At 51.3% G+C, this 22,125-nt stretch overlaps 1 protein-coding gene across 1 annotated transcript in view; it reads left to right on the top strand.

Moving 5' to 3' along the window:
- Coro1c (coronin 1C) overlaps positions 1-22,125 on the top strand; it is a 67,450-nt gene that overhangs the window by 29,396 nt on the left and 15,929 nt on the right. Inside the window, exon 3 of the mRNA XM_076922450.1 lies at positions 19,111-19,233. Within this exon, the coding sequence (XP_076778565.1) occupies positions 19,111-19,233 (123 nt within the window). The remainder of the gene's footprint in view (positions 1-19,110; positions 19,234-22,125) is intronic.

Below are 22,125 nucleotides of genomic sequence, written 5' to 3'. Positions count from 1 at the left end.
AGTTCACACATGTGCCTATGCACACACACACACACACACACACACGCTTGTGCTCACACATGTGCCTATGCGCACATGCGAGCACACACCTGCGCTAAAACATGAGTGTCAGCACACACATGCCTGTGCTCACACACGGGCAGTCAGCACACACACCTGTGCTAACACATGAGTGGTCAGCACACACACCTGTGCTCACACACGGGCAGTCAGCACACACACCTGTGCTAACACATGAGTGGTCAGCACACACACCTGTGCTCACACATGAGTGGTCAGCACACACATGCCTGTGCTCACACATGAGTGGTCAGCACACACACCTGTGCTCACACATGGGCAGTCAGCACACACACCTGTGCTCACACATGAGTGGTCAGCACACACACCTGTGCTCACACATGGGCAGTCAGCACACACACCTGTGCTCACACACGGGCAGTCAGCACACACACCTGTGCTCACACATGAGTGGTCAGCACACACATGCCTGTGCTCACACATGAGTGGTCAGCACACACACCTGTGCTCACACATGAGTGGTCAGCACACACACCTGTGCTCACACATGAGTGGTCAGCACACACACCTGTGCTCACACATGGGCAGTCAGCACACACACCTGTGCTCACACATGAGTGGTCAGCACACACACCTGTGCTCACACATGAGTGGTCAGCACACACATGCCTGTGCTCACACATGGGCAGTCAGCACACACATGCCTGTGCTCACACATGAGTGGTCAGCACACACATGCCTGTGCTCACACATGGGCAGTCAGCACACACATGCCTGTGCTCACACATGAGTGGTCAGCACACACACCTGTGCTCACGCATGGGCAGTCAGCACACACACCTGTGCTCACACATGAGTGGTCAGCACACACACCTGTGCTCACACATGAGTGGTCAGCACACACATGCCTGTGCTCACACAGAAGCACCGGCACACATGGCTCGTCAGAGACTATTGCTTGAGGAGTACGCAGGTTCCCAGCTAAGGTGTGGCGACTTGGATTAGCCGGCTTGCGCCCGGCTCTTTGGTAACACTGCTCAAGCCGTGGCATGCCACTCTGCTCTGCGGTGCTTTCTGCAGGTGTGGTCTGACGTGTGTTCTTGTTCTCCAGTCTTTCAGAGAATGAGTAAGACAAGGCTGTCTTGTTGAGCACAAGCTGGCTCGGTGATTTGACTGGCACGAGGGATAGCTTTCTCCCCCGATACAAGTGCCAAGCTGCCTCACCTACAGCGTGCAGGCTTTCAGTCCCCTTAGCAGTCAGTCTGCCAGGCTCACTCGTGAGGCACAGCTGAAGTGAGCTCCTCTCCTTGCTGCGGATCACCTGTTAGGTGTGCACTCGAACTTTAGACCTCAGAAACCTGCCAGTCCCGCCTGAGACAGGTAGGTGGAAGGGTGCTCTGGGAGCTGTGCTCCTCACCTGCATGGAGGCCCCACGCTGCAGGCCCCGTCTTCCTGGTGCACTTGGGTGTTTGGGTGACTCGGTAGTCAGGCAGCAAGTGTAACACGGGTATCCTCAGACTACAGTCTTTGGCATACAGTATTTGCTTACACTGCATATGTGAGTAGTGAGCGTTGTGTTGCTTAGTCTTATGTCAACTTGATACAAGATAGAGGTAACTGAAAGGAGGGAACCTTATCTGAGAAAATGCCTCCGTAAGATCCAGCTGGAGGGCATTTTCTTAATTAATAATTGGGTAGGGGAGGGCCCAGGCCATTGCGGGTGGAGCTATCCCTGGGCTGGTGGTTCTGGGTTCTATAAGAAAGCAGGCTGAGCAAGCCATGGAGAGCAAGCCAGTAAGCAGCACCCCTTTGTGGCCTCGGCATCAGCTCCTGCCTCCAGGTCCCTGCCCTGTGTGAGATCCTGCCCTGACTTCCCTCAGTGACAGACTGTGACCTGGAAATGTGAGCTGAAATCAGCCATTTCCTTTCCAGCTTGCTCTTGCTGTTTCATCCTAGCGATAATAGTCCTAAAACAAGTGGCTTTCTGATTATCTGTCCTGCCCCACCCAGATCCAGGTTAGGGCCTTACCCAGAAGGGAGTGCTCTTCCTAGCCTGGCATGTGTCCACCACCACACCCCTTCTGGTTAGTTGTGAGTATTCTATAGACAACGGCAGATAGTGTAAATGCTTACACATTTGTGTATGCGTGCGTGTGTGTGTGTGTGTGTGTGTGTGTGTGAGAGAGAGAGAGAGAGAGAGAGAGAGAGAGAGAGAGAGAGAATATAAACATTCTCTTTGAGATAGGGCTTTTTGTGTCGCATATACCCCTGAAGCTTGAATGGAGTTTAAAGAGTGCTTTAAGACCGCACTTTTAGGGTTGTAGCTCCGTTGGTAGAATGATTACTCAGCACACACAAGGCCATGAGTTTGGTTCCCAGCCACATAGACCAGGCATGGCGATGCACACCTGCGATCCTGCCACCTGGCAGGCCGAGGTAGAAGAGTCCTGAGTCCAGAGTCACCCCCTAGTGGTGGTTTGCATGGGAAAGGGTCCAGTAGGCTCATATGTTTGAATTCTGGTCCCTGATTGGTGGAACTGTCACTGAGAGTAGGCTTTGAAGTTTCAGAGACCCAAGCCACTCCCGGGCGACTTCCCAGTTCTGTGATTGTGTCTCAGGATGTGAGCTCTCAGCGTTGCTCCAGCACCGGGGAACTGAGGCTCAGTCCTCTGAAAGGTTATGCTGAGCCATCTTCTCAGCCTCGAGTGCTTTCTGCCTGGACCGTGCTGGGTTATCACATTCTTGTATTTCAATGTTATCAAAATAAGTAAATAAAACAAATGGGAAGACAGCTCTGTCCTCCCTGTGAAGATGCTAATCCAGATGTGTGCTGCTTTGTCATGGCTTTGGGTTTACGGTCTGGCAGGCCTCTTCTGTGTGAGATGCCAGCACTGCCGAATTTAGTGTCCCCAAGACTGAGACCCTCCTGCATGGAGTAAGTTGTAAAAATTCACCATTCATAGCTGGGTGGGGTGCTGCACGCCTGTAATCCCGGTATCTGGGAGGCAGAAGCTAGTGGATTTCTGTGGGTTAGAGGCCAGCTTGCTCTACAGAGTGAGTTCCAGGACAATGGGGCTATGTAGAGCGACCTCTCTAAAAGAAAAAAAAAAAATCATTATTTGTAGGCAGCAAACATTCCGTCCCCACAGGCTTAGGTCACATACTCCAGGTCTTCAGAGTGCCGACTCTCCAGTAATCTGGTCTGTAACAAGAATTCTCCTCCTAGTTCTTCATGGGCTTCTCCAGAGCAGAAGCCGTGAGACCCCACCCTGGGCAGTACCCATGAGTATCACCCGTCAGCATTGGCTGCAGCTACAGACACCAGGGATGAACACACGGCCGGATGCCTGTCCTGTTCTGGAAGAGAGCAGACCCTCAGCTCCATTGTCTTTACAGTACAGCAAGGAGGAGGTGGCCCGGAGGGTCACCCTTGCCATGATGATGGCTTCACACAACAGAGGATGCCGAGGTCCCACGGGGAAACATGGCACTACAGTGGACGCTACACAGTTTATTCCCCCCTGCACTTGGTAGGAGGACGCATGCCTCCCGTGGGTTCCTGCCATCCTCCGGATTTAATATCCACTCTAGGATCTTGTCATTTGGTATCCCAAAGACTGAGGCAGGAGGATCCGAGTCTCAGCCTGAGATCCCTGATGAGACCCTATCTGAAAAAAACAATAAAAATAAACCAAAACACAACCCAAAGACTATATTTTAGGTCGGAGCAAAACTTACTGTGAGTGTAGCTGCACACAGGCACCGGCCAGCATCTGCGCTGAAACCACCACTGAACAGGCGCCTCAGCCTTCCTGTGACTCTGAGAGGACAGCAGACGTGTTGAAAAAAGCTGCAGACACGGACATACTAAGTCCTCCCTCCAGAGGGGACAGGAAGATGATGTGCACCTCACATGTCACTCAGCGAGTCCCTCCTAAGCCTTAGCTGCCTGTCTCGCACAGACTGAGCCCTGGGGTTTCACCTCTGTTCTTGTCTCACCCCACGGTCACCCACTGGCCCTGGGGTTTCATCTCTGTTCTTGTCTCACCCCACGGTCACCCACTGGCCCTGGGGTTTCACCTCTGTTCTTGTCTCACCCCACGGTGACCCACTGGCCCCAGAGCACTTAACCAGAACCCGTGCCTCCTTGCCCCTTTTCTGTGTAAGAAGGAACCCACCTGCCATTCCTGCACAAGCATGAGTCAGGGCACAGAAGCCATCTGAGGCCTCAAGGGAGTCCTTCCAGGAGGGTGCATGTTCTCCGAGCAGTGTGGGAGAAAGTCTGAGAAAGCCCAACAACCTTCAGAGGGCTTGGAAGTAGCCGCTGGCGGTGCTCCCCGCTGCTCGGTGCTGCAGTGTGGGGCTGCTGGCTCTCTGAGTCGTCTTCCTCTCTTTGTATGTCACTCTGCCCCTGCAGTTGCCCACACTGTGCCTGCAGACAATCGGGCAGTGTTTCATCAGTTGAGAACACTTTCCACCCTTGACCTGCTGAATGCATCAAGTGGATCCATGTGTCCCAGAAGGCTGCATCAGTTTCACCGTGCAGCCCGACCAGGGCCCTGTGTGGGAGGCCACACCCCAGGTGGCTAACCTCTGTCTCACCCTGGGTCTATCCACAAGGTAGAAAGCAGATACTCAAACGCATGTTGATTTGATTCTTCTCAGAAATCAGCCATCGGTCTCATTTAAAGCTGCCCCTGTCAAGTTGGCCCTGGGTGGGGTCGGGGCTCTTCACAGCTACACTGAATAGGTCCCTGGTCACTGGGCTGAAGTCTCCTGCAGCAGGGATTCTCTGAAGGCAGAGGGACTTGCAGCATGATTGTGCTACAGGGGGATTCTCCTGCTCTAGAACGTGTGGTAGATGTCATAGTCAAACAGTTCAGAAACACCACGTAGATCTGTGAATTGTGAGCTGCACCTCAGGGCGAGGCCATGTTCTGGTTGGTGCAGGACAAGCTCCTGACTCAGCATTAAGGAATGGTCTTTCCTCTCCTTCCACTGCCGCAGAACCAGCAGCGACTCACCATCTCCCGAGCCTCCGTGTGTTCCCACAGCCCAGTCGGGCGTGCAGCAGTCAGCTGTGCAGCCGCACGTTTCTGGATGGACTCTTACATTCATGGTTCTGACCTTGGACCACGCTCTGGTTGTGCATGCCAGTCCTCCAGGTGCACTTCAGCAGCGTGCCTGCCAGCTTACTGTAGAAGTTGTCGCTAAAATACACCACTCTGGCTCCTTTCTATCCAGTAAGCTTCAAAATTCATGCAAGCTGTTCTGTGTGCACATCCGGCCTTTCTGTAACTTTGAGGTTTACCCCAAAGTCAGCGGCCTTTCACCTTTCATGAGGTCCCCCTTAGCCACTAGGGAGCTGAGCTTCATGGCTTGAACTGTGACCACATAGACATGGTCCCACTGGTCTTTCCAGTGACGAGCCTCACCCCTTGTCGTTGAGCTGCTGAGGCTGGGGGCAGTGAGGGGCATCTTCCATCTGCTCAGGCAGTGAGCAGGCTTTTCAGTACGTGCTTGTCGCTCTGTATGCTGTGTTTGTCTTTGTTCAGGTGTGTGCACCGCACGCATCGGTGCTGCCCTTCACACCAGACAGCGCGTCATCTCACACGTCATCTCACGTAGGAAGCCGTCCCTGTGCTCCGTGGTGCTCCCTGAGACCTCTTCCCATACATCATTCATTTGTGTTGGGGCCATGGGGGACCTGTAGGCTTAGAGTTTGCAAAACCTGCTTTAATTCGGGCTCTTAGACACTTCAACCTCCCTTCTAGCCCACCTCCCAAAGGCAGGGCAAGAAAGCTTAGTAGGAAACAAGCTTTGTGGACCTATTTATTTAGATCCACAAAGGGAGGGGAATCTTCACTGTCACAATATCAGCAGTTCAGTCCAAAACATCAAACACGAGTCAGTAGCTGCAGCTGGATCCAGAAAAAACCGAAAGGTCCTGCCAAGTCAGCACGAGTCCAAGGAAGCAGCCAGAAGCTGCCAGAACATCCTGAGAAGTTCTTTGGCGACTTACTCTTCATGAAGTCAAAGCATTCAAAGATCAGCAACGAGGTGCAAGGTGAACCAATGCAAGAGCCTCATCACTGTTCGTGGGGTTGTATTTATATTTTCTAAACATCACATGTCACCTTCAGCACAACATCCTCTCACCTGTGTCTGCTTCAGCACAACATCCTCTCACCTGTGTCTGCTTCAGCACAACATCCTCTCACCTGTGTCTGCTTCAGCACAACATCCTCTCACCTGTGTCTGCTTCAGCACAACATCACATGACATAACTGAGTCTCCAAAGAAACCAGAAATTGCCATTTGAGGCACCCCGAGGATGCCAGTCACTTCTTCATGGGAACAACTCAAGTCTCTGTGGACAGTCCCCAGCTGGCTGTAATGCACAGCATCAGTCTTGATTGTTACTGTCCAGGAATCAGAAAACTTGGTTCAGCCTGGTTTCTGCATGACAGTGGTGACTGCTGATGAGAAGGGTCTGGGCAGCCCTGAGCAGGTCCTAACCCCGAGGAATAGTGTGTGCAGGTCCTAAGCCCTAGGATTTATGTGTGCAGGTCCTAACCCTGAGGGTGGGTGTGTGCAGGTCCTTAGACAGCACCGCACTGTCTTTGTCTGCTGGTTGTATCCTCACAGGTAGCATTTTACAGCTCAGATGGGCTCAGAGCATAGGACCAAGTGGCAGAGTGCCACCTCAGCTGCCAGTGGCTGTAGGGTCATTGCATGGCCAGCTCTCCTGTGGGCAGGAGGGAAACATTCCTGTAACAGCTGCCCAGTGCTGAGCCTGTGACTGCAGAAATCACTCAGGCCCTGGGTGATGACTCCCACCAGAGGCTGGAGGACTTCACAGGGAGACTCTTTGCTTTCAGGTTCTGGGAGTTTGCATCTAGGAGCTGAGGGAATACAGTCTGAGAAGGGGAGGTGTTCTGCCCCAGAAGGACAAGGGCTGTGGCCACATCCTCTTCCAGACCGGTACTTCAAAGTGTAGGCTGGCTTCTTTGGTGTGTGGGAAATGGCATGCTAGAGGAAATGGGTCTGATCATCTGTGTATCATGTGAACAACATGTAAGGCAGAAGTTGTTGAAAGTAGCTTTTATGATAGAAAAATCACACATTTGTTGTTGGTGGTCTTCCTCTTCTTCTTCCTCCTCCTCTTCTTCCTCCTCTTCTTCTTTCTTCCTCCTCCTCCTTCTTCCTTTCCAGTATGAATTGTCTAAAACTGACAATTTCCTTGAGAGCACGTGAAGAACCAGAGCAAGCACTCAGGTCCTGTGACAACTCCCATCAGCCAGGATGTCCCTTAGCCATCTCAGGACGAGGCAGCGGGTCCAGTCAGACAAAAGTGAGACTCCATAGTCTGGCCCATCCAGTTGTGTCAGGAGACTGTCCTTCCTGAACTGCCACCTTTGAGCTTGGTGCATCTGCTGTCTCTCCCGTTCTTCAGAACTCTTTGAGTCTGGGATGGAGTGACTGTCCCAGGCTGCGGGCGTGTTTTTTCCACCTTCCATGTCTAAATCTTCCTGTGACTTCCCGGGGTAAGTCGTTGTTATTTCTCTCTACAATGTGAAGGTCTGGGGGCCTTCGGGGCGTGGAGTCCGGTTGAACATCCTTTGCACTCTGTCCCTGGAAGGGACAAGACAGTAGCTTGGCCTTCGTGTGGCAGGCCCATAGGCCCATAGGTCCACAGGAGTGCTAGCTTTCCAGTCTCAGTGTGTACTGTGCCTTGTGGTAGTGATGAGATCTGAGCAGCTGTCTGTTGAGGGCCTTCCATGCTGGCTGCTGTCCTGATGAGTTCCTCGGTTCACAGGCGGTTCAGGAGGCACACAGCCTCCCAGGGTGCTGTTCTGTGTGCTGCCTGTGCTTGCTTGCACCTGCCAGCTTTGCGTTGGCTGCATTGCTGTGTTGCTGAATACACACGCTGACAGGCGGTTTTATTTCTGCAGAGCCGTGCTGATTGTCCACTGTAGAGGATAGCCATTGGTGTTGATGGTGGAGGCTTTTATTCCCTGACATTTCATTTCTTGGTGTGTTGTGACCTGCCAGTTCACTGCTTACTGAAACAGCTTCTGTCTGATGCCTTTAGCACCTAAATTCTGAAGTGTGTGGGTCTTGAAAGGCTGGGGGATGGTCTGGGCATTCAGGGGGAGGGCACCAGGTGCAGAACAATGACTTGTAAATTGTGTCCTGAGCTGCCAGCCACACGGGTGCTGCTTGGCCTCATTACCACATGAAGTGCCACAGAAGGGCCCTTTCATTTTCTCTCAGTGTCTGTGTTCTCCAGCCTCACTGGAGGGAGCAAGGAGGAGGGTTGCTCGCTCACTTGCCCCCAGCTAACAATGAAGCTCAAAGTGCTGCCAGAGGAACCTCACAGTGTGCCCCGGGCTGTGACTCACCGAGAGTATGCCCAGCAGATGATGTGTCCACCCTCCCCCACTCCCAGAGATGAGCAGCAGGCCGCCTGTCCTTTGTGCACCCCTTGCCTCATCCATGTCCCAGCAGCCGGCCCGCAGGCCTGACAAGCTCTGACAGTGCTTTTTACCATATATGGCCATCAGTGCTCGGTGGCTGACAGCTGGCCAGGATAATTTCCTTCCTCTGCTTTGATTGGCTGCACAGCTGCTTAGAGAATGGTGGGATCTGGAAGTGTGTGGTGAGAAGCCACCTAGTCAAAAGCAGAGAGTGTTTAACTCTTTGCTGGGCTTCTGGAGCCCCTGCTGGGCACGGCAGGCCGAGGCAGGGTCTCGGCACATGTGGATTGCTCAGAAAGTCCACCCGGTTCGCATTGAACACGCTTTTGCGGTGCCGTCTACTCATGTAGTGAGCTGCTCTTGCCAGCTTGGGTCTCTGTTGGTTGGGTGCAGAGTCCAGGGAAGGCTGAGCTGGGAGCTGGGGGTGAGGTGCATCTGGAGCATCTGGCTGAGCTCTGTCCTGCATAAGGGACACAGGCCATGGAGTTGGGTTTGTACTCTGGTCCTGCCCCCCAAGGCAGTACTGTTCTGTTTTTCACTCCCACTCTGGAGTCCAGAGGCTATGTCTCCCTCTGCTCACTAAACAGGGACTAGACAAGCGCCCATTCTCTTAATGATGGGGCCACTCCCTCTATCCTACACCTAGTTCCAGACTTCTCGTACTTGTGATTCTAAGTTCTTCTCTCAACTCATTGCAGAAATACCTAGCCAGCCTTAGGGTTAGGGTTAGGGTTAGGGTTAGGGTTAGGGTTGGCACACATCTTTAATCCCAGCATTAGGGGCAGAGGCAGAGGTAAGCAGATCTCTGAGTTTCAGGCCAGCCTGGTCTACAGAGTGAGTTCCAGCCAGCCAAGGCTATGTAGGGAGACCCTGTCTTAATAAACTAAACCCCCACACCTAAAAAGGAAATAGATATTTTTGGGTTGCTATTTTGTTTTTTTTGAAAGCAGAGTGACATTGATTATTAAGGAAACACAGGAAAGAACTCTCCTGGATGCCAGAGGCTGATGGGGAGGCAGGTTCAGTGTGGGGCTCTTACTGTTCTGTCGCTAGAGGGATTGAGTTTAGGACTTGCCTGTGTGTGTCCAGGGCAGTGCCACTGACCTACAATCCCAGCGTGGTATGCCTGAATAAGAACATGTTACCTTTACCCTTTTCCCCCCTTCAGGTAAACACTAACAGTTTACCTTCTCGAGTTCTCAATGGGCTTTAAGTCTGATCTGTATTAAATCCAGTACCACTGCTTGGGCCAGCAAGATGGCTCAGTGGGCAAAGGTGATTGCTGCACAAGCCTGGTGATCTGAGTTTAATCCTGGAATGTGTGTAAAGAAGAAAGAGAGAAGATGTTCCACAGACTTGCCCTTTTGAGCTCCACATGTGTGATGTAGCATGCACATGGCCCTCACCACACACGCATGCACGCACGCACGCACGCACGCACACACCATAATAAATTTAAAAGTTATGATTTTTTTTTTTTTTTTTTTTTTTTGGTTTTTTGAGACAGGGTTTCTCTGTGTAGCCCTGGCTGTCCTGGAACTCACTCTGTAGACCAGGCTGGCCTCGAACTCAGAAATCCACCTGCCTCTGCCTCCCAAGTGCTGGGATTAAAGGCGTGTGCCACCACCGCCCGGCCTTAAAAGTTATGTTAAAGAGTGCACATGGTGGCACACACTTTAATCCCAGCACTCGGGAGGCAGAGGCAGTCAGGTCTCTGAGTTCCAGGACAGCCAGAGCTACACAAGAAGAAACCCTGCGCCCTAGACAAAGGACAGAAAAGGGGAGTTGGTGAGCCCAGCTCTGGGGATGCCTGTGATGCGCCCTGTGCCAGTCACTTCCCGCTGTTTTCTCCCAAGGCCACACCCCCTGCAGCCTTAGCTGCTGGCTTACCTCCCTCCAGAACACCCCCTGTCCCCGCAGCCTCTGTTCCTTACCACAGAGCTCACTCCATGCGTTTCATCAGCAAGTCACACATGGTGTGCATCTCCATAGCTGAGGCCACCCCTGTCATCTGCAGTCACCACGGCGCCTCCCCGTGAAGCAGCTGAGGCCCACAGATTCCAAAAGAACATGTCTTCACATAAATAATTCTGTCATTGGGAAAGGAAGCTGGAGAAAAAGAGGCGGCTTCAATAGATGCCCTTTCCTGACTCCTTTGAACCCCGCGCATGTGAATGGAGCCCTTATGCTTGGCTGGAACTTTCCTCTGCTTCCGAGGAAGCACGTGCTTGACTCCATTCTCCGTGCTGGAGTTCACGAGCCCTCAGTTTATTCCCCCAAAATCAGAGATGATGGTGCTGACATGGGGCACACCAGATGGGTTCGCGCCTCATTTTTTCCCTTACAGAGCAAACATCTGGAAATACCGTGTTGCTTGTCCCTCTTCCGAGAGTCATGGGGCCCTCACCCGTGACTGGTCATAGCTGGTTTAGGCCAGAGGCACAGAGGGACAGCTGAGGAGTTGGAAAGGGACAGGGGAGCAAGGCAGCTGCCCAGATTCATAGGAGACGGCGGAAAACGGAGTGGGCTCCGCGGCGAATTTCAGGATAGAAGCTAGGATGACATGTGCAGCTGGTTCGGCATCTCGAGGGAGTATTTGAGACTGAGGACGTGTGCTGCGTGTCACTGGAGTCCTTTGCTGGCTCTGGACAGGAACTTGTGAGACATGGTCCTGTTTCTACCACGGAAGGGGCCGGTCTCTGCTCATCGGTCCTTCCTAGCACCAGTTCCATTGTGTCTAACTGACTGATGGGACACACGTAGCGTGAGGAATGCTCTTGTTCTGCATGGTCTTGCACAAACCACACACATTCCAGGCCTTGGGTCTTGAGGGCCCAGGAAGATGAGAACACCCAGGTCCCTCTTCACAGGGTGGAATTCCTCAGTGGTTGTTAGTGCCTGTGGGAATCCCCTGTGTTGTATATACTGTGTACATTGACAGTTTGATTGCAGCGCGGCCTTAGCACACAAAGCATGGACCCTCTAAGGGGGAGGTGTGAGGCAGACACAGCACAGGAGGAAGCCACCATGGTTTTCTCTTGGAATTGATGGGAATACACTGTAACTAGAGACTTAGGCTGTATTTTAAGTTCTTAAAGAGGAATACCTTTACACAGCTCAGAACGGTCCTCTTTTAGAGCCAATAGATAAGGCTTTATGACTACTGACATCTCCATCCTGTTTTTACTTTTCACTCTCTTCCACCCTCGCCAAGCTTAGGACAGGAAATGCTGTCTCATTGACTGGGTTTTGCTAAGCTCCCTCTCTCCACGGGCCCTGCTGAGTCTTGGTTTGAAATGTTAAGGTCTTGCCCCAGACCCAAAGCACATGGCAGTGCTGGCATCAGCTTTACTGCTGGGGGTTGCTGCCTGGGACACGCTCAGAGCTGTCACCGTCAGCCCGGGCCAGCCACGTGGAAACTGCCTTTACACCTCTGCCTGGTGCCAACTGTCTGCATGCCTCAGAGGCTGAATTTTCCCTTGGGTTCATGTTGCTTGGCTCAGAGCAGGCCACTAGATCTGTCAGGTACTAAGGAGAGTGTGCCAGGGTGCTGACCCACTTCACCACTGTCCCACGAGTTTATGAACCAGGGCCTGGAACAGCCTGTAGAATCTTGGTGATGGTTTGACAGTTACTGAGTTAAGTCCTGGTAATCTCGACCACTTGGGTTTGTGTTCAGACAGGCATGGTGTGCCGTATGAGTGAATGAAAACCTTATTGAAGGCTCAGAACACAAATGGCTGTAGTTTTCATCCTAGAAAAGGGCAGATGCTAGGTGACATGGTACACACACCCAGGATCCAGGCCAGCCAGCTAAGCAGTGAGACATTATTTCAGAGAAACAAGCAAATAAAGCAAAACTAAATCAGTGACATCCAGGCCAGTGCAGTGGCAGGTGGACATGCTTACCATGCAAGCCTGGCTGATCAGTCTCCAGACCCTTGGCTCTGTGACCTCTCTGTGACCTCCACGGTATGCACACCCACCCACGTGCAAGCACACCTTACACACTAATAATAAAATTTTAGAAAGAAAAATTGGGCTACTCTCTCTAGATGGTGTGGTTAAGGTGACTTACCCTTACTGAGGCAGCAGCATTAGAAAATGAAATTATTATACTGAGAGCATGGAAATTGGAGAGAAGTCCTTAAAACGTCATTTTTTTAGTCAGAAAAACATACCAGAAAACTGGCTTTAAGTCTGTAAGCTTTCCAGCCTTGGTGTTATTTACACGTGCTGCTGAGGTAAGTTGTGGTATCATGGAGTGTGTAGCAGACCCTCAGGGTAGGCACAGTCCTCAGTGTCCACGGGATGGCAAATGAATTCATGTCTTGGGGTGCGTGGGAACTGTGTGCCCCGAGTTCCCCATGTCCCCCTGGTGATGTCTGCTTGTCCTTACACATTAGTCCATTGTCACGGTAACCAGAGTGCCACACGATATGCTGTTTCGTTTGATTGCCAGTTGCAATGGGTACCAAGTGCACACATGAAGGTCGGAAGGTGACTTGATGCAGGGGTTCCTGGGATTGAACTTAGGTCCCCTGGCTTGGCATCAGGTACCTTTCACCTCCAAGCCCTCTTGCCGGGCCTTATCGTCACATCTTAATAGTGCATACCCTTTGGTAAAAAGTCTGCTTGTGCTTTAGTATAATTTGATTTTTGTTGTGGGCGAGAAGGTACCTGGAGGTTATAAACCGTGAGCACAAGAGAGCTGCCGTCCCGTTCGGCATGCACTCAGACCACCGTCCCTCTGTCTGTGCCTGCCTCGCTGTGTAACCAGTGCCTTTTGTGCGGTGCTTCGGTGTGACGGCTGCTCTGTTTGTTGGAAGGATTTAAGGTGACATCACAGCCAGAGGAAGCAGCTGCTTGCAGAGTATCCCGTGTTGTTAACTCTGTTTTTGATGGCCGGCTGCCAGCGATCGATCGCAGGCTACTGTTGTGCTCTCTGCACAGCCCGTGCCCTGGTGGGAAGTTTCCTATCCAAACCAAGTATTGATGGCCAGTGATGGTTCAGATAGCTGCCTCTTGGGTACGGTGCTTCCGTTTATTTCTGAATAATTAAGTTTCCGTATGATCATTGGTCCTGTCCACACCCTGAAAGCGATAGTTATCATCGTAACTTGTGGTTTGTTCTGTTGTTTGTGTATCTGTTGTCTTGCTTGTAACTTGCTCTCCAGACAGGCCAGCCTTGACCTCACAGATAGTCACTTACCTCTGCCTCCCAGGTGCTGGGATTGAAGGTGCAGAACCACCATGTACAGTTCATAGCAGTGCATTGATATGTCTGAGTTCTGCTCATTGTTGTCTTGGGTTCCAGTCGAAACGGGGTATGCGAGCCGTCCTTCAGCAGCAGGCAGCATCCTGGGAATACAGCGGGTCTCTGCTGCTGCTGCAGGCTTGCCGGGCCTCAGATGGGAAGGGCAGAAATTCTGCTTATTCTCAGAGTTCTTACCTGGTTAAAGAGTATGTGTGGACACCCACCTATTGACCTGTAGCTGGCACTGTGTAAGCTGGGGTGATTAGAGAGACTTCTCGTGTGTAGTTAAGCTAGTTAGCTAGGCTTGGCACTCCAGGGTTAGTTTTGACTTGTCTGGTTCTCATCAGTGGCCCCACTTAGCCCAGACCAGATACCACCTGTTGTTCTGGGGAGGTCATGTTCAGTGCTATATTTTCCGTCACAGTGCCGAGTGGGGCTTGCTGAGGTGAGACTTTGGGATACAGAAGCCTGGGATAAGACAATTCAGCAGAAAAACTTTAGCTGGAGAAAAAAATATCAGTGGTGACTAGTGAGGTGGCTCAGTGGATGGAGGCTTCTGCCACCATGCCTGACCACCAGCTTCTGTCCTTGAGGTGAAAGGAGAGACCTGACTCGCAGAAGTCGTCCTCTGACTTTCACCCGCCTGGGCTGCCATGAAAATTCATAACAGTGCATTGATATGTTTAAATTTTCCTATTTTTTAATAGGAAGCATCAAATAAAGTGCGATACTCATGTACTTCCCCCAAGGTTGGACAGATGTTAGCATTTTGCCGCACTGGTTTCCTCCCTCTTGAAAGATGAGTACGGCAGCTGTGGCTGGCCTGCCGCCCCTTCTCCTTCCTCACAGAGGCCCATCTTCTCAGATCTGCTCCTGTGTTCCTGTTCTAGATGGTGGTCCTTTCAGTCCATGGCAACCCCAGCAGTGCCAATAGCCCCCACACTGTCCATGAACACACGCCTCCATTTTTAGGCCTGTGGTCTGGAACTTGCATGTAAATATTTGTTCCCATGATGGAGGATAGCAAACTAGTTCTTCCTTCTGCCACTGCTTGCAGTGCTGCAGGGAGCCTTTCTCACATGGGAAGAGCAGGACCCTTTGATTCCCTTACCAAGGTCATTTAGGAGGGGGCGCTTCACCTGTCCTGTTACTCACAGGAGGAATTGTGACGACCACAGCGGTCCCGTGTATGCTGTTTGTAATGGATGTCACCTGGTTCCTGTCACGTGCTTCCTCGTCATCTTAAATTGATTTCTGGGTGTGCCAGTGTGCGCACGCAGGTGCCCATGGAGGCCAGATTCCCTGGAGCTGGAGTAACAGATGGTTTTGAGCTGCCCACCGTGGGTGCTGGGGCCTGAACACAAGCCTATGGAAGAGCAGCAGGGGCCTTAACCACTGCACCGTCTCCACTGCAGTTGTCTAGTTAACCAGTGAGCCAGGATATCTTCTCGCATCTGCCGGGTCCCAGGCTTCCCTGTGTGAGCTGCTCGCTCCTGTCATCTGCCGATGTTCTGGCTGGCTGTGCTGACTGCTGGCCCTGCTCTTGTCTTGTCTGCTTTCAGACTTGTCTCTTTCACCGGCCTATGTGAGTGTATTTGTTCTTTTGTTTTGAGACAGGGTCTCTTTGTAGCTTAGGCTGGTCTCAACTCACAAGCCTCTTGCTCATTTTCCTCCATGCTGGGATTACAGGCACTGACCACTGTATTTCAGAACAACTCAAGCTGGGCTGGCTGGCTTCCTTCCTTCAAATGTTATATATTTATTTTTTTATTTTTATGAGTGTTTTGCCTGCTCATGTGCCTGCCTGGCATCCTCTGAGGCCAGAAGAGCACACTAGATGCCCTGGATCTGGAGTTGCAGATGGTTGTAAGCTGGCACTTCAGTGTTGGGGAACAAGCTTGGGTCCTCTGGAAAGTCAGCTGGTTCTAACTGTTGAGCCACCTCTCCAGCCCAGTGGTTAGTGATCTGCATGGTGAGTGAATGCTTGCCTGCTGTCCCTCCTCAGGTCCCTCTGAGTTGATCTCAGTTCTGTTCCTGTCTCTGTTATTTGGAGAGCTGGTTCAGGCCGTCGTTTTTGCCAGGATGGGCCAGAACTCATTTTCCAGTGGTATTTCAAGTTTTTTTTTTGGTTTTTGTTTTTTCAGATTAAGTTTTGACAGGTTACGTTTTTTGTACGTACAGTGGTTCCATCTGGAGTTTTCGGATGGCTCTGATGTGGCTCCTGGACTCCCGCCCGTCCTTCCCTGTGTCTGTCTTTGTTCTTGTGTGTGTTTGTTCCCCTTTGATTTCCTGACCTGTCTGATTTCACTCTCCTATTATTGCTGTTTACACTGGTGATTCACGTGAAAAAAACTTACCATATTGAGTATGGTGTTTTCTTTTTGTTTTTTATTCTTTTGAACAAAGATACATTTGCAGTATTATTTTTGTTGAAATTGTCCCTTTTTGTTGTTTGCTTTTTGAAAAGGACCACTCTTGAATGGTGATACAGTCCTTCTGAGTACCCTGTCCTTAGGCATTCTCTGTCTTTTCATTGACTGCTGTTGAGGTAGGTGTGTGTGTGTGTACATGTTATAGTATTAGGTTAATACTATGTGAGATTTATGCCTGTTGAGTCCAAAGATTCTTAGGCCGCTGATGAAACCTGAGAATTCTTGGCCACTGTCTACATTATCCGCTGCCTATTCTGCCTATTCTATTGACATGGGAGCCAGACATCATTCTGTCTTAGGAGACATTCTCCTGTCTTAAGAGGTTTTGGGCTATGGAGTATCACACATTCAAAATGATGACTTTAAAACTATAGTGAGATGAGAGTTAGAAGTTTCTAGAGTGTCATACAGAACACTCCTGAGCCCACCTGCAACAGCCTACACAGTGGAATATAACCAGGGGTAAAGTCAGATAACCAGCGGCCTCCTGTGGGTGAGCCCGGCTGTCTGAGTGTGTGGCAGACTCCGCCTTTAAGGAGAGAGAATGAGGTGTGTGCCAGGGGAAGGGGTGTCTCTGACCATCATGGCCGATAGAGTATCGATCCAAGAGGTCACCGTCTGCTTCAACTGTGACTAAGTAGCTGGTGGCGGCTCAAACTTCAGGAGTCTGACCCCAATAGTTTATTATAGGCATGTTGAAGCATAAGTTGGTTAAATCGTCTCTTGGGACAGTTAACTCAATCTCGTGTACACAATGAAGATGAAGACGTGGCCATGTCGAAACTCTGTAAACTGTATATGACATCTCTCATGACAGTGAGTTCTATAGGTTGGCCACATGTGACACGTTCCATATAGATGGATCCTATAGATCGACAAGCTCAAGATAGTGGGCGAGTAGAGGATAGGGCAGAGGTCAACAGGTTAACCGCATCAGCTCCCAGATGTCTGCGAGGGTCCTCTGAAGGAACAGGCTGGTGCGTTTAACATTCCCAGTCTCCTAGGGCTTATCCATGTGCACAGGGACCTCCGCCCACACTGGGATAGCACGGATCCCAGTGAAGATGAAGATGCGGGAGGGTGAGTCCCAGTGTTTGCTGAATTCTGAAGTGCTTTGCATGCTGGGACACTGACACACACTGGCCCTTGGTTGTCACAACAATCAGGTTCAACAGCTTGAGTAAGGTGGCCGAGAGCCCACAGGTGGGAAATGGCAGACACATCACTCTGGCCTGGACAGTCATGGTGCTGAAATGATGTGGTGTCAAACGGTGTGCCCTGTTTTTCTTTTTTTTCTTTTTTCTTTTTGTTGTTTGTTTGTTTGCATGCAGTGCTGGGGACGAAGCCCAAGGTCTTGTGTACGTTAGGCGAGCGATCTACCTCGAGTCAGATCCTCAGCCCCTGCATTTAATGACTTTTGCCCAGAAAGGGTAGTCTCTGAAGATGCCTGGACCATAGGCCGGTGGGTAGGAGACTCTTTAATTCTCAGCATACTTCCTTCTTAGCAGAAACCCTGGCCTGCATGCTCTGTGACCACACACACTGTCACTTGCTCCTCGGCTCCAGTCCTTGGTCAGCATAGGGTCACAGCCTTCACAGCGAGGCTCTGTCTCGTCAATAGAAATTTACAAATCCGATGTATGGATGAATCGGTGGTGGGGTGATGTAATTTCTGTGCTGGAGGAACTGATAGCGGTGGTTTTACTGCGTCCTCATCCTGTGCGAGGTGCCCTGAGTCATCTCTGTATCTTACCCGGTCACTGTAATAGGACCTTTTGATTTCCCTACACATGGTCTCTTGTTGCATTCTCACCATCAACCTGGGAGCCGGGTGTCCTGCCACCTGTCCTGCGGGCGGGGACCACCTGTCTTGTGGGCGGGGACCACCTGTCTTGTGGGCGGGGACCACCTGTCCTGCAGGCGGGGAGCTGTGGCGAGCCATTGGCTTTCCTTGGGCTAACCTCTAAGCAGTGGGGCCTGGATTGGAGCTCTGATGCTGAGCTTGAGGGCCTGTCAGGTTAACACACCCTCTCTGAGGATTCCTGTAGTGAGTCAGATTTCAAACAGTTTACTAATCTGGAAAAATTGCCAAGAAGCCCGCCCCAGTGTGGAGACCATCGATACAGTCAGAGCGCCGGTGGGTGGATCTGTCTGTTACACAGGGCAGCTGCCATCCTGTTAGAGAAAGAAAATAGCTTCTGTGTGCCTATTGGTACCACAGTAGTTGTCTTAATGGACCCCAGTCGGTGGGTTGGCTTGTTAGATCCAAGCAGGTAACACCGGCTTGGTGGTGACTTAGGGAGGGAGGCATTACAGCCTCGCCCTTGAGCCTCTGCGAAGCAGCTATGGCTTTCCCTGTATTTCTGACACCAGACACCACCAGCGTGCCTGCGAGCTACAGTAGCTCGTTCTCATAAGTGAATGCGCAGGCCGGGAAGGGGCTCAGCAGTTGAGAGCTCCAACTGATCTTGCAGAGGCCCCAGGCTCAGTTTGCAGCTCACAGCTGCCTGTAACTCCAGCTGTGAGGGCATCCTGGCCTCCAGGTCCTTCTGTACACACAGACCCCTTGATTCACAATAAAATAACATTTCAAAGAGGGAATTATAGCTTACAGTTTGAATAATACCAAGGGTCCCCCTTAACCTAGTAAAACTTGTCTACTACAGTGTTGTCGCTATAGAATTGGGCTTGGGTGAAAAGGCTGACCGGTAGGTTGTCGTTGCATTGTTTTTAATGCAGACTAAGTATTTGGTTCTGGAATTTAGGTCTTTGTCGCTGGTGGAGCGCCAGTAGTGAGTATTCTAGAGGTGAAAATGGACGGTCCTTACTAGTCAGCATCGAGGATGAATGGGTGGCGCTGACAGGTGCTGATGCATTGATGTCACACCGTGTCACATGATCTGTTTGTCTCTTCTTTCAGACAGGACGAATTGACAAATCCTACCCTACAGTGTGTGGCCACACAGGACCAGTGCTGGACATAGACTGGTGTCCACATAATGATCAGGTCATTGCCAGCGGATCAGAGGACTGCACTGTTATGGTAAGTCCCCATGGTGTGGTGTGACACAAACCACTGGGACCCGCTTCCTGCTCTCAGCACGTGTCCACGCACGTGTGCGGGGCTAAACAGTAGGAATGGCAACAGTGTTGGCTTCATTGGATTACGCCATACGGCTTTGTCAGGGGTGAGCCATTTACAGGCCCTTGTTATCAGTGAGTTGTACTGTTTCTTGTTTTTCTTTTTGGGGGGTATGACTGCTCACCAACACTTGATATAGGGAAGATTTGGATGCAAGTAAGATGGTTTTCTAATAATTTTATTAATGATGACTGTGTGCCTCCTACCAAAAAAGATGGACCGACTGTCATCCACTGTGCAGCATGGTGCCACACACAGCGAGTGTTGTCACCCTCTGTGCAGATAGTGTGGGGTACGGTGGGGATGAGGATGGTGGGAGTGGAGCCGGGCTGGTCCCAAGCGTGTGCTGGAAGGTGTTTTCTTCTGCTGCTGTGGAGGAGGAGCCTTTATTTTCATTGCGGGTGTTTTACCTGTGTGCGTTCATGTGTGTCTGTGCCCGCTGTAAACACGGGGCCTACGCTGGCCAGAAGCAGACAGTGCATGTGGAGCCAGAGGTAAATGGTTGTGAGCCTCTGTGTGGGTGCTGAGAATTGAACCCGGGTCCTTCCTAAGAGTGGCCAGTTTTCTTAACCACTGAGCCATCTCTGCAGCATCAGAAAGTGTGTTTTGAGGTGGCCCATGCTGGCCCATGCTGGCCCATGCTGGTGCTGGAACTCCTAGACTCTGCTGTTCCTCCTGCTTCAGCCTCCAATACTGTTTCAGGGCACCTTTCAGGATAGTGTTCCTGAGTGTGAACTCACCCTCTGAGTAAGATTAGTGACCTGGATCAGTTCTCAGTGTGTGCTGGCTAGTGGACGTTGTCTCAGTTAGGGTTTTACTGCTGTGGACAGATGCCATGACCAGGGCAACTCTTACAAGGCAACATTTCATTGGGGCTGGCTTACAGGGTCAGAGGTTCAGTCCATTATCACCAAGGCAGGAGCATGGCAGGGTTCAGGTAGGCGTGGTACAGGAGGAGCTGAGGACTGGCTTCCAGGCATCTAAGACAAGGGTCTTAAAGCCCACATCCACAGGGACACACCTACTCCACTAGGGCCACGCCTTCTCCAACAAGGCCACACCTCCAAATAATACCACTCTCTGGGCCAAGCATATTCACACCATCACAGATGTCAGCTTGACCCAAGCTAGAGGCATTTAGGAAGAGGGCACATCACCTGAGAAAAAGCTCTCACTACATTGGGCTGTGGGCATTTTCTTTTTCTTCTTCTTTTTTTGTTTTTGTTTTTGTTTTGTTTTTAAAACGTTGCAGTGTCTTTTTTTAAGGCAGGCTTTCTTTCTTTCTTTCTTTCTTTCTCTCTTTCTTTCTTTAATGTTTGTGAGTACACTGTCACTGTCTTCAGACACACCAGAAGAGGGCATCGGATCCCATTACAGATGGTTGTGAGTCACCATGTGGTTGCCGGGAATTGAACTCAGGACCTCTGGAAGAGCAGTCAGTGCTCTTAACCATTGAACTCAGGACCTCTGGAAGAGCAGTCAGTGCTCTTAACCACTGAGCCATCGCTCCAGCCCCTGTGGGCATTTTCTCAAGTCATGATTGATGACTGCTCACTGTGGGCAGTGACACCCTTGGGCAGGTGGTCCTGGGCTCCATAAGACAGCAGGCTGAGCAAGCCATGGGGATCACGTAGATAAGCAGCACCCTCCATGGCTCTGTAAGTTCCTGCCCTCCCTCGGCGGTGGCGATGGGCTGTGCTGAGGAACTGTGAAGCAGAAGGGCTTCCTTCCGAAGGTTGCCTTTGGCTATGGTGTTTATCACAGTGTGGAGACCCTAAGACACAACACTTTCCCAGATGCCGCTGTAGCCCTGAAGTAGCAAAGCTTCCCCCAAGAGTCCCGGTGTCACCTCAGGCAGGGAGCCTGGAGCACCACACTCTTCTTGCTTTTCCTGGAGTCTTGTTTTGTTGTTTTGTTTGTGTGTTAGATTCTTTCTGTGTCTCTGATCTAAAACGTTACCTAGGATGCGTTATTAGCTGAGTATTTACACAGACAGGTCTGCGCCGAGCTGTATTAATGTAAACACCTCCCACTTGCCTGTGGGCTTTTGGCAGCTGAAAGCACATTGAATGTGCCGCCAGCAAAGGAGTCCTTCTGTGTGTGTGCTAGCCAGACTGATGACGAATGACTGGATACGCTCCCTACTGGAAAGGAGCACAGGTTAGACCTGCTGCCAGGGCCTGCTGCTGAGAGTCCCAACTGCTGTGGAAAAGGCAGGTTTGCTGTGTTTCCTTGTTGCCAGCCTTGCTGATCGTGTTACCCTTTAAAACAACAACCAACACCTTTAAAACAGCAGTGTTTGAGGAATGCAGCAGTAGATGGATGGAGTGGGCCAGGTGCCTTCCTCCTCGGCCTCCCTCACACCCTTCAGTCTTTCGTCTCTTCCTATAGGAGGCTGCTCGCTCACACGGGCCTCTCTAAACACCAGGTGGGCACTGCAGTTTACAGACAGCACAGCGGCTTTCAGTCAGTCTGTCCTGTCTGTTTCTTCCCGGGCTTCTGTTGCAGAGCGCTGGTTGTCTGACCTCTGCTTTTCAGCAGTCTGGATTTTGCTGACTGTGTCCTTCTGGAGCAGGTCAGGGCTCTGGCCTGAATTTCCTGCACATGTGCAGATCCTGAAGCGTATGTGGGTCCAGTCCCCGGAGCGAGGCTCATGTGTTTCTGTCCTCTTGGGTCTGCACGGCTGTTGGAGCTTTGTCTCTCCACCTGGTGACTCAGTAACAGAGCCCAGAGTGGCTCTAGGAGCTGCCTTGGGATAGAGGTGAGGGGCCGGTGATCAGCGGCTGCTCAGAA

Source organism: Arvicanthis niloticus, chromosome 24, assembly GCF_011762505.2.
Source record: "Arvicanthis niloticus isolate mArvNil1 chromosome 24, mArvNil1.pat.X, whole genome shotgun sequence".
NCBI lineage: Eukaryota > Metazoa > Chordata > Mammalia > Rodentia > Muridae > Arvicanthis > Arvicanthis niloticus.
This window is presented reverse-complemented; position numbering and strand designations above follow the sequence as displayed.